The following is a 16,018-nucleotide window of genomic DNA, read 5'->3' on the forward strand; positions in this document are numbered from 1 at the left end:
CATCCTGCTCACACATTTATCCATTTTATTCCTGGATTTCCACTCCTCCGCACTGCCTTACACAACTACTGTCTTTTATTGCTGGTTGCAGAGCAGCTCCACACTGTCCTTGCGCGCTCGCAGCTGCTCAGTATACTTCACAACATCCAGCATCATCCCACACAGGCTGAAACTGCCTCACCTCAGCATCCCACACACTCAGTTGTGCCTGCAGCACAGGCCTCAGAGTGAGGCTGCTGGCTCATCTGAGTGCCGGGGTGTCGCTTTCTGCTCTTCAACCAGCAATTTTCCTAATGACCAGTGTTGTGCTTGGGTTTTAATACAACATCACCTGTGCCAGTCGAAGTGACGTGAATGAGAAGTGATCTCTCTTCCTTTAAAGCGAGACTACGGAAGCTGCAATTACAGGACGGCACATTGAATTTCCATGGATCTGTGGCGAGGCTGCATTAGCTGGGCAAACACATGCTAATGCATCACTTTAAAGACGACTGTTGATGCGCCTTTGAGTAAAACACTTTTAATTTTCGATAGTTAGGTCTACATTTTCTGGCCATTTCATTGTGTATTCATTGTTTAAAGTGATAATGTGCCGCTTTGTTCAGAGTGTTCGCGTCGGACATGATTTTGAGTTTCAGTGTATGTCTTTGTAGAGCTCAATACAAACAGATTCAAATGAAAACACACAACCAATAGAGACCTTCCTCACTTAAAAAAAGGAAAAAGGCTGGCAGCTCCACACTCAGTCACACCGTGGGGCAGTGCCTGTAAGGGAAGCCTGTTGATGTGGTGCTTTGATGTTAAAACCAGCTGTTAAAGTCAGTGATGCTGACGTTTTGGATGACATTCAGGCATGTCATTGTGTTTGCTGGCCCTGGTTTATGATCAGATGAGGCTCTGAGTGGGATTCTCATCCATTCGAAACGGGCTGCTGTGGGAGTTGACTGTTGCAATGATCTGTGACTCTGCACCAGAAATTTAAAACCCACAACTATATGCTTTATATATCCTTTGACAAGTAGCTGTACCGATTCCTTCATGGTGTTCAACAGGACGCGTTTAAAACACAGCAAACACTGAGGATGAAGTGGGTTGAAAGTTTGGAATTGAGGTGTGGGAAGAAAACTAATTAAAATGCAAGAGCCGGAGTGATAGTTCACATTTCTAAGCTAAATCTCCAGTTTCTGAAACTCTGTCCATGGTGTACACCTGCTGTGGGCCTCAAAAGGTAAATCCTCACTCACACACGAGATGTGTTCAGACTTCCAGTGAGCAGGTCAAGAGCAGGACTGTGATTGTTATCAGCCGTCATGTGAACGTGTGCAGTAACTTATGCTCTTCTTAATGACAGACACAGTTAGGGAGGGAATTGTAAGTCTGATGTGCATCTAAAATTCCTTTTTCTTCCTCTCGGCTGTTTCTAAATGATTCTTCACATCTCGGATCATTTGCCAGATGATGTGTGGTGAGTCATGCTCAGCCTGGAGACACAAATAAAGCAAGTTCACCACTCGCCACATCACTCCATTCATACTTCATGTGTATTGATTGAACTTAAGAGCTCTTCCCCGTTGCCCCCCTGAGACCACAATGAATAGGAGCTGGGTGTTATAGAAAGTAATTTATTACACAAACCAAAGCTAGTTTACAAATACAGTTTCCAGTCCTGTGCGTGTGTATAGTCTAGTATGAACAAACCCACATTTCATATTTACAGACTTTGCATACAGCTTGGTTTTCCTGTTCCTTTGTTTACATCACTGTTACAGCATCCGAAAATCAGGATTTAAAAAATAAAATAAAGAGTAGAAATAAAAATGATTTGTACATAATAAGGAGACTTACAATTGTTTTTCCTTTTGTCTTTTCAGCCAAGTTTGTGTTCAGAACAAACAAACAGAGCCAGCACATGTGGTCCTAGCGATGCTCTAGACAGGCAGCCGAGAGGCCAGCCTTTCTCCTGACTGCCTAACAACAGCATTTGGCAGGGATGATTGACGGGTCGTTACCACCAATTGTTAATCATCAGAAAAAAATTCAGGTAAAGTACATTAAGAAGAATAAACTAAAGCAACGACACATAAGCAGTCCCCTAGTCTTCCACCTCCTATTTTAAATACTGATAGACAACATATTCGACTTTTTTTTTTTTTGTTTAAGCAGGAAATAAAGTATAAAAACAACAACACAAGACTAGGTTTCTGGAACAGGCTCCTCCCTATAGGCCAGGAAGAAGAACAGGAGGGTGCAACACTGTCATGAGAGCCCGAATCTGGCAGTAAAACACACAGAAGAGTCAGGAAGGCTGGTGGCTGAGAAATCCCAAATACAACCGGCAACCCATTTTCAGAAAGGCCTTTAAAAAAATGAAACACTTCCAACAAAGAGCACGTGGTTAGTGATGCACATTACCAGCATGTTTTACCCCCAAACCCACCCATCTGCCCAACCTGACAATTCTGGCATTTCCATGCACAGAACTCTGGATAAAAAGGTCATGTCGCGTGTGTCATGTTTGTCTTTTTAAGTGAAACTGTTAAAGCAGATGGAAGGTACCAACAGTTCACAGATAAAAGCGGACATGTTAAGGATATGGTGGATAACATGGTATATCCCAGGCACCTATTTTTTTTCCTCAAACATGAACTAGTTCTGGTTATTGTACATTTGACCTTGATACTTGCCTACACACACGCGCACAAAAAAAAAAAAAAAAAAAAAAGTCATTCAACCCATATATGGAGATGAATGGTGTGTGCACGTAAACACAATACTCTCCTCTCCTTGTTCTTTGTCCTGGTCTAAATCCAGGGGAAGATGAGCACCAGCAGTCAGCTGTGTGGAACAGGAAGGGATGGGAGCTGAGCCACAGCAGAGTTCGCTCAGGTTGTACTACGCAGGACAGGAAGCTCATGTGTCATCCAGTGGGACCACAATTCACCTGCCACTTCCACTGATTCAGTCCAAAGGTTTTCCAGAGCAGAACCTCCAGGTGACAGCTGATATCACCGACCTCAGTTCGCCAGCGTGTGTGTCAGTTTTAATGTCCAGCCCCGAGACTGAGGCCGTCACACTGCTGCTCCACTGGAAGTCAGTAAACTTCACACTGCCTCTACAACACTGCTACTGTGAGATACCACATACTTTAAGCAGCAACTGGTGGTGACGAGAGCCACACTGAAACACAGCTCAGAAATGACGCACTTTTCCTTTAAAACCAGCACAGAGGCTAGTTCTCAAGTGTGCACGAGCTGCAGTTTATCTTCAAATAATAGAGCGTTCACGATTAGGTGGCTGTAACAGATCATCTGAAGAAGAGAAGAGCTCAGTCTGTTTGTCACTGTGAGTCTGTAAGCACAGGATTAGCCACAGTGAGGGACTCAATGGCACTGAGCTGGACACGTGAGCACGCAGCACCACGGCTCTCTGATAACACGCAGCGCACGACCCTGAGCGCCCGACGCCACGTGACCACTTGTTTGACACCGTCAATGCAACAACTCCCTCAGGACAAACCTCTCCAAATGCCTTTTTACAACATCTTTTTTCATTCTTGAATTGAACTACAAGCTAACCAACCTCAAACCTGCTTAAAGCACTGTTTGGAGGAGCACTTGATTAACAGTTTACTGGCGATCTGTCTACTTTGGGGGCTGTTCAAATAACCTGCACAGGTAATTACAGCATTTTACAATAAGCTGAATGTGCAAAACTTTGAGAACTGCAAGTTTTGCCCTTGTTTGGTGTATACAGTCTCATCATGGTCACACCCACGCACTGCGCTTCATTCTCCCATCCCTCCACCTGTCCAACTCCACACCCTCGCCCTAATTGCACGCGTGAACACCTGGGGACAAATGGTCCACTGGTGCTGTTTACAGTGGGACTCATTTACTGTGCTGTCTGTCTCAATCCATCCGTCAAGTCTTCCAGGCAGGAAACTGAACATTTTTTTGCTGTCCACATTGAACGCAGTGGAATATCCCATATTTCACCAGCAAATGCATCACTTTTAGCAGTTAGCTCGATTTTTGGAAAGGACCAGGACCTCCTAATGATCTTAATCAGTGTAAGTGGCTTGTCGAATATGGCTGCTGGAAATTTCCCACCTCGATGGTAAACCCACAGGTGAGGAGCCCGATGGTTTACAGCGGTAGTCATTCTCTGTGCTCCCTCCTCCCCCATCCATCCATCCACCCACCCTCCCACCCACCCATTCCTCTCCATCAAAGCTTCCCAAATCCAAGTCCCTGGGTAAATTCAGTCCAACAAACAGCCATTTTACAGCGGTAGTCATGTACTGCACTCTTTTCTTCCCCTCCCTCCCTCTCCCATCCAGTAACCCCTCCGTCCCTCCCGAGCCCTAGCCCTGGGTATGGTAGCCCAGGGTGAAAACTGTCCAAAGATGTCAGCCCTTTTACAGCAGCACACATTTATTGCTCTTCTTGCCGCGGCGGGCCTGCAGTGCCGCCCTGGTGGCCATCTCGAACACCTCCCGCACGCCGTCCTTGGTCTTAGCAGAGCACTCCATGTAACCAAAAGCTGCAATCCGGCCAGCCATCTCCCGGCCTTCCTCCGACTTCACTGGCTCCTGTTAGATGGAGAAAACCAACAATTTGGTTAAAGAACACATTCACAGGATCCCTTTACACGTCCAGGAGACTGTCTGATAGATGAAATTGTGGAAATAAATCCAGTAATAAAACAGACCTCACACAAACATTCTTGTTTATTGGAGTTGGTTGGCATGTTGTTGTAGTAATAATTGTAATAGTAGTAAGAAATAGTGATAAATCTCTATCAAAAAAATAAATGTCTAAATAGTGGTTTGAGGCAGGCAACAGAAGAATGAAGGCACCTGTTTCATCTTGGCCAGCTCTCGGCGTGTGTGTTCATCGTTGCGCAGGTCTTTCTTGTTTCCCACCAGGATGATGGGGACGTTGGGACAGAAGTGTTTGACCTCTGGGGTCCACTTCTCTGGAATGTTTTCTGTGAAAGACAAAGAACAAGAGAAGGAAAGAATGGTCAATCAATAATCACTGGACAGGAATCTTTATCTTATTTTGTGTGCATGTCTGTAACATGCCATGTCATGTAATTTTGCTCGTCAGACTAAAACTAAGCGCAGGGCTCGTTATAACAGAGGTGGTGAACCTTTACTATATTTAAACTTTTGCAGCAACGGAAGGCCACCACGGCTGAATGAAGGAAAAAGTGACAGTATTTGCATATTTTCCAAGGCGACGTGCACTGCACTGAGCTCATTCTTGCCTTGTGATAGTGGAAAGGTTTATCTTTTTGTGCCCCTCTGCCTATGTCTCACTTAAAGAAAAAAAGGGGGGGGAATGCTAATCCCACCAAGTGAGAAGAAATGCTGGTACTCTTCCTTCCTGCTACAGAAACTGAAAATGGAACCTTTGCGTAAAAGCTATGTGATGGCACAGCAATTAACCTTATCTTTAAATGAGTGAATCAGAGGATGCCGGCATTTTGATTAGACTAACATCTGAAAAGTAACTGAATGTAAAATATGAGTCACTGCAAAGATAAATCTGCTTCTGAAGACAAGGAAAAACACAAAGGCGAGCCTCCATATCTCAACTGAGCATCAAGTAAAAGAACTTGGTCAGCAAAAACAGGGTTTAAACAGAAATGCAATGTCTGAAGAACGTTCATGTAAGAGAATTTTCACAAGCTTTAGTACAATAAGGCTTTGATTTATTACACCTGTGACTACCTCTCATTGAATCCTGTTTAATTTACGTTTGGCACTTTAATTACATGCAGCTTTTATCACCGGATTTTATGCAAAGCCATTTCCACATGATCAGAGAAGTGCTGTTAATAATCAGACAGTAAAGGCATGGCTTGTTGTTTAACAGCGTGGCCGCATGCCACTGCATGACGAATGATTTGTCTCAGTGTGTCTTGGTGTGTGTAATGTGCAAATGTCAGCAGTTCCTCTGCAAGCGGCATTAAGAGCAACAACAGGCCAAGCACACAACCTACAGACCCCAGAAATAACTTCTTATGAGAATAGAAACATGAGGGAGTGCGGCAGAGATGTGGTTTACGTCATGCCTGGATATGTCTAGGTGTCTGTCTGTCCGTCCGTGTGTGCGTGTGCACTCACCCAAGCTGTCAGGACTGTCTATGGAGAAGCACATGAGGATGACATCAGTGTCTGGGTAGGAGAGTGGTCTGAGCCTGTCATAGTCCTCCTGACCTGCAGTATCCCAGAGAGCCAACTCCACCTGACGCACAGATGCATTGTGGGTAGGGAGAAGGACACAGGAACGTGGGGGAAACGAGAAAGAGAAGAAGGGGAAAAAAAAAACAGGGGGGAGAGAAGTTAGTACACCGTGTCAGTTCTGATCAACACAACTTTCACGTTAAAGCCAGCAAATAAATGAGATAATAAACGAGGACAGCAGTAGAGCTCATCCTGACCAGGAACCATAAAAAGGACAGATTTATTTCGTAATTCCTCAGAAAAATTAGTGCATCATAATAGGAAAATAATGAGTATAAAAGGTGGAAAGAATTGAACATAAGACATTTTAGGTGGAGTATCTCCAATGCTGATAAAACATTTAAGGTTTTGGCAGCCTTAAAGTGGCAGATATTTTGTAGTTTAGATATATCATTTTCTTTTCATTTTTCACATTTAAATATAGTTTGAATGAAGGTATGGTTAAAGTGAGAGTTTTGTGTTTTAAGTTGACCTTGGCAGCTTTTGACCAGGGAAATCAACAGGTTTATTTCATTCATACATAGAGCTGTCATCATGAGACAGACTCACCAAATAAACAGAGGCGCATCAGTGCAGAGGTGAACAATTGCATTGCCTGCTGACAATGTCAATATGCTTTACATGCCCATATTTGACTGCTGGTGAAACAGGTGTGACCTTCTTTCTAGTATTAAATTAGCAACATGTTCACCTCTAATAAATACTCTAGCACACTGCACTTAAGCCCTGTGCAAAATGTGCCAGTGACACAAAAAAACCTCTCTGAGCAGACTGCAAAGCTAAATAGGGAAAGGAAACCAGATCAAGACATTTAGAAAAGCATGGCACTTGACAAGAAGTAGCCTGAGTCCTTCTCTGCAGCACAGAAATCAAACAAACCAATAAAGACTCAACATCTCAGAATCCAATTAACCCAGAATGAGGTTGTGAGGGTTTATGACTGATGAGTTGGGCTGGGTGCTGCAGTTATCCAGAGGGGCACACATACAGTACATCCTGAACCTGGAAGTCATGAGGAGTCTGACTGCAGAAGAGAATATATCCTTCTAATGTCTGATTTATAGTGGATATTAAACACAAGCATCAGTGTCCTTCTGTATTCACATAGGATGTGTAAGCATTGTTAGAAAATCAAACCGATAACCAGACTCTTGGTCAGAGTGAGTTAGCACAGCAACTGACTACTCGCACACACCTAAAAGAAAACATAGAAACCAGCCAGGCTGTGACTAAGCTCAGACAAATCTGTAGAAACAGATCAAACTTAGCAGATGACTGCTGCAATGCGAGGGAAGACGTGAAAATGGAACAGGACAGTTTTATCAACACTTGCTCACTTGGCCTTGAAGGTAAAATTTTAGCGCTGAGCATGATTAAGCACCCAGGGAACAAAATCAGCCCTGATACCAGAACAAGAACCACTGCTGAGACTAAAAGAGACATGGATATGCTGTGACAAGGAAGAAACCCAAGAACATGAGTCAGGGGTGTCAGAAAAAGGTGCAAAATCTGTGGATTTTTGTTTATTCGTTTAAAACAGCTAAGAGTCATTAAATGGCATTTGTTCACCAAGCAAAACAGTTTTAAATGTGACTCAGGTTTGGATCAATCCATCTACCTGGAGGCACTGCTCTGATATGACATGAAATGGGACAGACGGATAGTAGTGACACCAAATCACTGTAACTGCCTCACCTGTTTGCTATCCACCTCAATGTCGGCAACGTAGTTCTCGAACACGGTGGGGACGTAGACCTCAGGGAACTGGTCCTTGCTGAAGACAATCAGAAGGCAGGTCTTCCCACAAGCTCCATCCCCCACTATCACCAGCTTCTTACGGATGGCTGCCATCCCTGCAGGAAAACGCGGAGGAGGAGGTAGAGTTTACGATCAAAGAAAATCAGAAGTGCAGCTGATGCAGCAAAGTATTTGACTATGCAAAGCCACCCATACTTGACGTGATGGTTGGTGGAGACACACAAACTATGTGTACATATAAAATTTGTCTTTCCTTTTTAAGCATTAAGGCAAAAGGACATATGAAAATAATGTGTGACATTTCTGGCATGAAAGCAAGAGTATGTGTTGAGTGATGCTGCATAGTGCAGGCGCACCATGCAACACTATACTTGACACATTCAACCACATAGGTGGAAAAAAGCAGTTCTCAACCAAAGGTTCAGAGTCTCTCAGGGGACTGTGAGATGATTAATGGAATATGAAAAAAAATCTGAGACAGACATGTAATGGTCTTCATATTTGCGATTAATGTCTTTTCCTTGAAATAAGGAAGTAGCACAAACCTTGAGGCTTATTTAATAATTGCACAAGTAGCCTGAACAGGGCAGGAACCACTTCATATTTGGGGGCTTATTAGCCAAAAAGGCAGAGGACAATATATGTGAATGGAAACCTGAAATCACACAAACATCCTGCGGGATGGCTGCATATTAAATTCAAGACTGAGGGATGGGAGTGACACATATCGCAAATTTGACACAAGATACCACCTCCAACCCAGACTGTATGTGAAATTCATCAAAACCTAACACAGAAACTAGCCTGTAACATCATTATAAAAATGAACAAATGCCTGGTTCTGATTTATGATGATTAAATTTGTCAACATCAGGATAAGAAATGAGTAGAGTACTTTGGGGAGAGGGTGCCATGTTAAGATTATGCCAGTGGCCCACAAATTTCTGTGCATGGCCCTACACTGCAAATTCCTGTACCGCCCTTACACAACACACAGCTGTCAACATAAAGATGTCGTTACGGCACAGCGCAACAAGGTGTGAGCTACACAAGGAAGTAAAATTTAGTCAAGGTTCCAGTAATTCATGACAGAAAAGGGCCCAACAGACGTGTCAGTGTTGCTGTGGAAGAAGAAGCTTGCCCAACTGAGTTAGGGGAAGTTGGGGCAAATGAGTGTCACGTAGTCTTGTGTCACTGGCTGAGAGGAGCCTGGATCACTCCACACAGGGTAATGACATTTTACAAAAAGGAACAAACACAGGAACCTGGCGTAAATGTTGTGGATATTCTACTGAATTGGACCCACAAGTGTTGTAATTACTGAATTCTCATCAGTGCATAAAGCATTGAAAACAAGCACAATTATGGTCACATTTTACCAACAACAAGAGTGTAACCAAAACATAAAACAGGAAAACAGCAATTTCCCTTCATACATGAACAGGAACTGTGCTTCAGTTGCTGGGCGTGGAAACAGGGGCACAATCACTTTATTCACCAAGTGCACATCAAACGCACCTCATTTGTCATGGTGGCAGGGCCGCAGAGACACAACTTTCACACTAACACAGTACATGTACTGCGTACTTACTAACTGCACAAGGACAGCAGGCCCTCACATAGAGGCGGTCATAAATCAGAGCCCTAACGAGTCATTTCCTCCTTGATCCGAGAAGGTGCGGCACTGTGCAGTGTCAATCACATTTTTCTACGCTGCTATCTCCATCACAGTGAGTCAGCTGGAGGTGTGGTGGAGAGCAAGCTCCCTGACACATCACCTGTTCTTTCCGAATCCATCAGCTGAGCTGCAGTTTTCATCTGCAGTATTTCTGGGGCTGTAACATGGTGCTACCACAGCCCTGGTTAGAGGTGGTGGTGGTGTGTGTGGGGGGGATTATCGTAATTACACTTTACAAACTGGATAAAATTTGTTTTCAGTCTTGTATGGGCCTTACATAAAATAACAGTCCATCTTAGATCTTGTTGTGTTTGTTGCTGTTTTATTCTTGTGTCCATACAGCAATTTGTCTGCTTGCTCTTACCCACTGGGCACACTATCTATATCCATATTCAAAGTGTGACAACTCAATGAGTTGATTAAAATACAGACAAAAGTACGGTTCTTCTCTGTTATTGCTCCCTAATAAAATCGACTTTCAGTTTCAAAGCCTTTTTCTGCCCCAAGTCTCATTACTTTCTGACCCTGAAATGCACCAAAGCACTGTGAGGTGCTGCAAGCATCCTATAAATGGTAGATGGATACTCTAAGTAGGACAGCTGTGTCAAAAAAGATTAGACCATTCCCTCCATGATTTGAGGAAAAGGGAAAAGACAAAAATGGGGGCAGTTGTAGCCTAGAGGTAGATGTATGGTCAATGTTTGAAACAGTTGACCAGCAGCTGAAATGGGTAAATGACAATGTGCCCTCCTTTCAACAATAATGCCTAGTCGCCTATAAGCAAGTTACTAAAGGCACCAATTGTTCCTTTAGAGCTGCTTAACTGCCAACAGGAGTCTTGAAGCAGATAATAATACAAATCTAGGCATCAATGTCAGCATCAAACTATAAATTCCCGAGCTAGCATGTAAGCCTTATTTATTCCAAAAAAAGATGCAGGAAAATACTCAACAGGGACGATCAAGACAAAACACAACACATAGGAGAAACAATATGTGGAAAAAAAAAGGACACAACAGGAAAATCTCCATTAGCAGTGGTCTGTTGTGTCTGAGCCCTGAACGCATTTCAAAAGAGCGGGGTAACAGACAACAGCGGAAACGCATACTGCCATGAAAATGCTATGGTCTAAAAATAATGATCAACAAAATGGTCAACAGGCAGTAGGTCCATAATTTTGGACTGAACTAATTGAGCCAGGATCAACTCTGGCTGATTCATTGTTTGAGTAGCAAACAGACTACAACCACTTAACTTCCAGGGAAATATGTAGTAACACGCAGGAAAATTTATTGATTCAATTCCAAAGAAAAGTGATATATGACAAAACCACAAAACAATTACATTAACAATGGGCACACAGTGTCGACAGGTACCTTCTTCAACATGATCAGCAGTATTAGAGCCTATGTTAATGACTTAAAAAAAAAAATGATCAGAAAATCAGGGAAACCAAGAGCACCTATGAGCAGGCATAACCTATATTTTTTAATGTGTATAATGATGACAGCCTTGTAGAAAATGTATACTATTGCTTTCATGCCACAAATGCTACACATAACTTAAATGCTTTCTTTTGTCTTATTGCTTTATATGGGCTTTCAGACAAGTCCTGTTGAAACTTGATAAAATTGTGTATGGTCCCCAGGCAGGGAAAAAACTGATTTCCTTTTTACCTGTCCAATATGAGCAGAAAATGCAAATTACTGGTTTAGTGATGCTCACACTGGCGAGCTTCTGGTTTGTTAGAGGCCAGGGAGAGCCTGCCATTTCTAAACAATGGCTGCATAGGACACAATGCAAAAAAATGGATGAAAATGTATTCAGTTGGTTTTTGACACATGGGAATATGAGATCTGAGTGACCGTGACCATTTTGAAACCTAACTACTCCTCTTCTAAAACGCAAATATTTTCCAACGAAAGCTCACCGAAACTGGTACATTTTGAGCTTTATCTAAATGGCACTAACAAACAGAATGTGATGTTACCACAAACCAAACCACACACGTCGTCATCTTGGGCTGCTTTTGCTAGTCATATCTGCCAGACCAGCTAGCACAAAAATTTAACAGACACAAGCATTTGAAGTGGTGTATGTGTGAAGTGATGGAAATGATGTACCATCAACTACTGCCTTTGAATCACAGGCACATTATGGCTGATGTTCACACTGTCACATTTTGATGCATGGGTTTAAAATGTTCACATACACCAAGGAAAGAAAGGCTTGATGTGTAAGCCACCTGCATTTTAGCCAGGAGACCATGAGAAGAAATTAAGAGACAAACAACAAGAGACAGGGATAACCCCGACAGGATCAAACTAACAAAGGATAGATACAGACAGAGCAGGGGACACCCCTGTGATAAATACTGTCATCAAAAATAGAAGGATGACAGCTGGCAGCAGGAGTAAGACTTTCTGTCAAATTTATCAACGCTTTAACACACACACACACACACACACACACACACACACACACACACAGCTTCTACAACTCTCTTTTGCGACTTAAATGAATGAGCTACACGTTTATTTTAACAAAGACAATGTTTGATCTACTCTCCACTTTTAGTAGTATCCTGTAAATGGTCATCCCTTCAAACTCAGCAGGCCAGCCAGTCAAACCCACTTATTTGTCCACCCAACCAGTTTCCATCAAACACAAAACCATCTGAGGGGTCTTCATTGACCAGTAAAGTGTTAAGTGAAACTATTGGTGCTGCATTGTTTCCTTGTTTGACACAGCCATAAATGTGTTACTGAAATGGTTACTGTGTGCTCGATGATTCATCAGCCTGTCCTTTAGAAAACCCCACACAGGCGACAGTTACAGCTAAAAGGAAATACCCCACGCAGTCTTGAGCGTGGAGAATTAGCCCCGTCTTAATGATGGCTGACTTGACTGCCGGCTGATGAATATTTCAGTTTCTGACAGGAACTTGGCAGGTGTTTCTCCCCTGACACCTGACATGCATTTCTGTGGGCGACGAAATTCTGAATTAATCCATCATTGGGAAAGGTACAGAAAATAATTATTTTTTACCATCTTGTGCAGCACACGCATTATGAAAAAAAAAAGATACACGGTGGAAAATATCTCCCTCGTGGACACTGGTTGGTGATCTGTGCACTCACGGCTGCTGGCTTATTGCAACAATCTGTCTAACCTACACGCTGAAGACGGCAGCTATAACATGCGTGTATGACAGAAACTTCAATTTAAAAAACTGATGGTGTTGCTAATTGAAGCAGCCTTCAGACCTTTCAGTCGAAACACCTGCACCTGCAATTTACCAGCAGCCAGACAAAGTCTTAAGCTTGTCTTTGTTATCTAAGTGACGAACATACAGAGTACGTGTAGTGAGAAGAAGCTTGTGACAATTAGTAGACCTGTTTTGGCCAAATTGACCAGCTGGTCCTTTAATGAATTGGTTGTCAGTCAATCACCCTAATCTTCCTCCATTACAGTGGAGGAGAGGATATGGTTTTAGTAAACACCTTCCAGGGTGTCAGTGTGTAAAACCTGCCTGTTGCAGGTGCTGCAAAAGGAGCAACGATGGATTAAACGCTATTACAGGGGGTTTTCTACAACGGCAAGAAGAGCAAAACTTTGATCCAGACTTGGATCCTATCGTGACACTGTTCTACAAATTAAATATCGTCTAGGTTTAACTCATCATGCATATCTTGAAAAATGTGTTACCCTTCCTTATACACTTAAACAAAATCATTTTTGAATATTTCTCAGGGTGTACACCTGTGCAGTTTACTGTTGTCACACCATCAACAGCCGCGGTTAATAAAAACATAATACATCATTTTGACAGTATCATCCAGTACTAGATGGTCAGATATTTTACACTGTCATCGCAAGTTTTTTTTTTTTTTTTTTTTTTTTTTTGCGGTTGTTGTTTTTTTCCCCTCATGCTTTTTTGCGGTCTACTGGCCACCATCGCCAGCACACAGAAAAAGTTGTGTGTTGCCTGTGAAAGCTCTCAGTGTTTAGTCAAACATTGTTTTTAAAGCAGCTAGCCACAGGGTGGGTCAACAGAAAGATGGCGTCATCACAGAGGCAACAGATGGCTAGTGTGTCCGCAGTGGAAGAATGGGTGGGTGGCCCCAATCCAAACTAAACACCAAGCGAGACCCACACACATCATACATATGACTTCTCATAGGTGAATATTACACAGTACACAACAAAAACCTCGTTTTTGAAAAGGCGTGAAACTTGAAATCACATAACGACAAGTAGAGAATGTGTGCCCGGGTGAAGCTGACATGTTTTAAAACAAGCCCACATGAGAAAATACGGTTTTACTGTTGGAATAAAGTGCATCAATGGTTTCTCTGATCCTTGCGGTGTTAACAGGTTAGCGAAAAATTAACATCTTACATTCACCACTAAGAGCCTTTCAAGAAGCGAAGCTGAGCCGCTGTGAAGCCGCCTCGGCAAGTCAGGAAAAAAAGCCTCATTGTTTGGCTGAATCGTCAATCTAGGCCAGTCTATACGATTCAGTTTATGAGCACCATTTAAGTTTTCGCAGTTTACCAGCAGCACTGGATAGAGGCCGATCAATATGATAGCTCACAAGAGTTCCTACACCCAGATTACAGCTCAGTTTTCTCCTCAGCACAACTGTGTAGCAACGGCGGAAGCGCCGCTGAAATTGAGGTCGGTTAGGGGAAAAGCTAGGTACCGTTAGCTAACGAACGACGGCCTCTCAAAGCTCCGGACAACTTTTAAAATAGCCCCGACCGCTTTAAAACTCAACAATACGAGAGTAGTAGCCATTAATAATGGTCAGGTATTCCAGAAAGTAGTTTACCTGCAGTTTCTGTGGCTAGCAGTCGGATTTTTCAGTGTTTCCCGGCGCAGAGTAGCTTCGCCGACCAATCGAGTCGCTTGCTGCTTCCTCCCGTCTCAATCTGATACAATGAATTACTTCGCGGGAGCGCGCCGCTAGGGTTTGTAGTTTGTAGCTGGGGGGAGGGGTGGCGGGCACGAGCCTGAGAGCCACACCTGCGCGGGCACGCGGTGCACGGACACTCGGAGTTATAGGCTCGCGAACAGTATGGAAATCTATAACGCTAGTGCAATTAGGTCGAGTTATAAACACTGTCTGTTTTCAGACGTGACACTCATAACTGTCAGAGGGCTAACGGATGTTACATTTAGAGGTGCATGATGTTATTTCCAATCTCCCAAGAGAAAGACTTGCAATGCCTTTATAATTACAGGCAATCGAAACGAGTGTTTCTCAAAGTACAAAGTGAGTCGAAAATGAGTCAGTGTTCAGTATTACCTCGTGTCTGAAGTACTGAGCTTCCAGCTAAAGGAAATAATGACTGGTATTTAATTTGAACTGTACTGGTCCAGTATAAAATCAACTGTGCTGTAATATAGATAGCTTTGAGTCAGCTGTATTATTCTCCTACTCCGAGCTAATTGACAATTACATCTTTACCAGCACCGAAGCTGTAACTTCCATTGTGAGTGCCTGAGGGCCAGGAGGGAACTGTCCAAGCAGAAGCGTGTGCGCACTGCTCCACCTGGCGGTTACTTCAGGTAACTGCACAAAGTCACAGAATTTGAGGGCGAGTCATGTTTTGTTGACAGAACTACTATGTAATTGAGTACAGTACAGTCTTTAATCAGTAATACCACTTCTGCCGCCACTGTTTGATCCAGTATTGTGAAACTTTCTGAATTAGGAAGAAAAAAGCAAGCAACAGTTCTGCTGTTATGGTCCAATCAGGATTATATTTCACTTTATTTATGTCTGTTAATCGACACTGGTCACCACTTTTGACAGAGTGAATGAATTGCAGAGGAACTGGTGGTCTTTTATAGTTTTTCTCAGACTGGACTTAAGTAGGATATTCTTGTACTCTGACCCTCTTCATTGTTTTGTCTCATACTATAATACTGTGAAACATTCTATATGTCAGAAAGTATAACAGTGCATGTTACAAGGGTTCACTCTCGTCATATCAGGAAATCACACCTGGAAATACCAGGAAAATGTGTGTAGTGTCAGTTTACCTGGTTTTATCAAATTTGTGCCAACTATCCACTTTACAAAAAATGTTTGTTTCAAATAACATGTTAGTTTCATGAATATTCAGGCCTGGGTTGTTGTGGGATGATACAGGTCAAACCGATGAGCCCTTACATCCACAGCACAGCAGCAAATATCACACCAGCAATACAACAAAGACTGACACACTTCTTATCGTTTCATACAATCATCTTTTATTTCATATTGAGATAAAGAAATATATCTGAAAACTAAAACAGAAAAGTCTGTTTAACAGCCACAG

General features: G+C 42.8%; 1 protein-coding gene across 1 annotated transcript; it reads right to left on the reverse strand.

The window, feature by feature from the left end:
* Positions 1–1,606: 1,606 nt before the first annotated feature.
* On the reverse strand, positions 1,607–14,638 carry rhoab (ras homolog gene family, member Ab). Its single transcript, XM_076740242.1, has 5 exons — positions 14,524–14,638; positions 7,949–8,106; positions 6,134–6,254; positions 4,859–4,989; positions 1,607–4,591 (listed from the first exon to the last, which is right to left on the reverse strand). The coding sequence occupies exons 2-5, from the start codon at positions 8,102–8,104 to the stop codon at positions 4,418–4,420; spliced, it is 582 nt and encodes a 193-aa protein (XP_076596357.1). The 5' UTR covers positions 8,105–8,106; positions 14,524–14,638; the 3' UTR covers positions 1,607–4,417.
* Between the last annotated feature and the right edge of the window lie 1,380 nt (positions 14,639–16,018).

Source organism: Chaetodon auriga, chromosome 10 (genome assembly GCF_051107435.1).
Source record: "Chaetodon auriga isolate fChaAug3 chromosome 10, fChaAug3.hap1, whole genome shotgun sequence".
NCBI lineage: Eukaryota > Metazoa > Chordata > Actinopteri > Chaetodontiformes > Chaetodontidae > Chaetodon > Chaetodon auriga.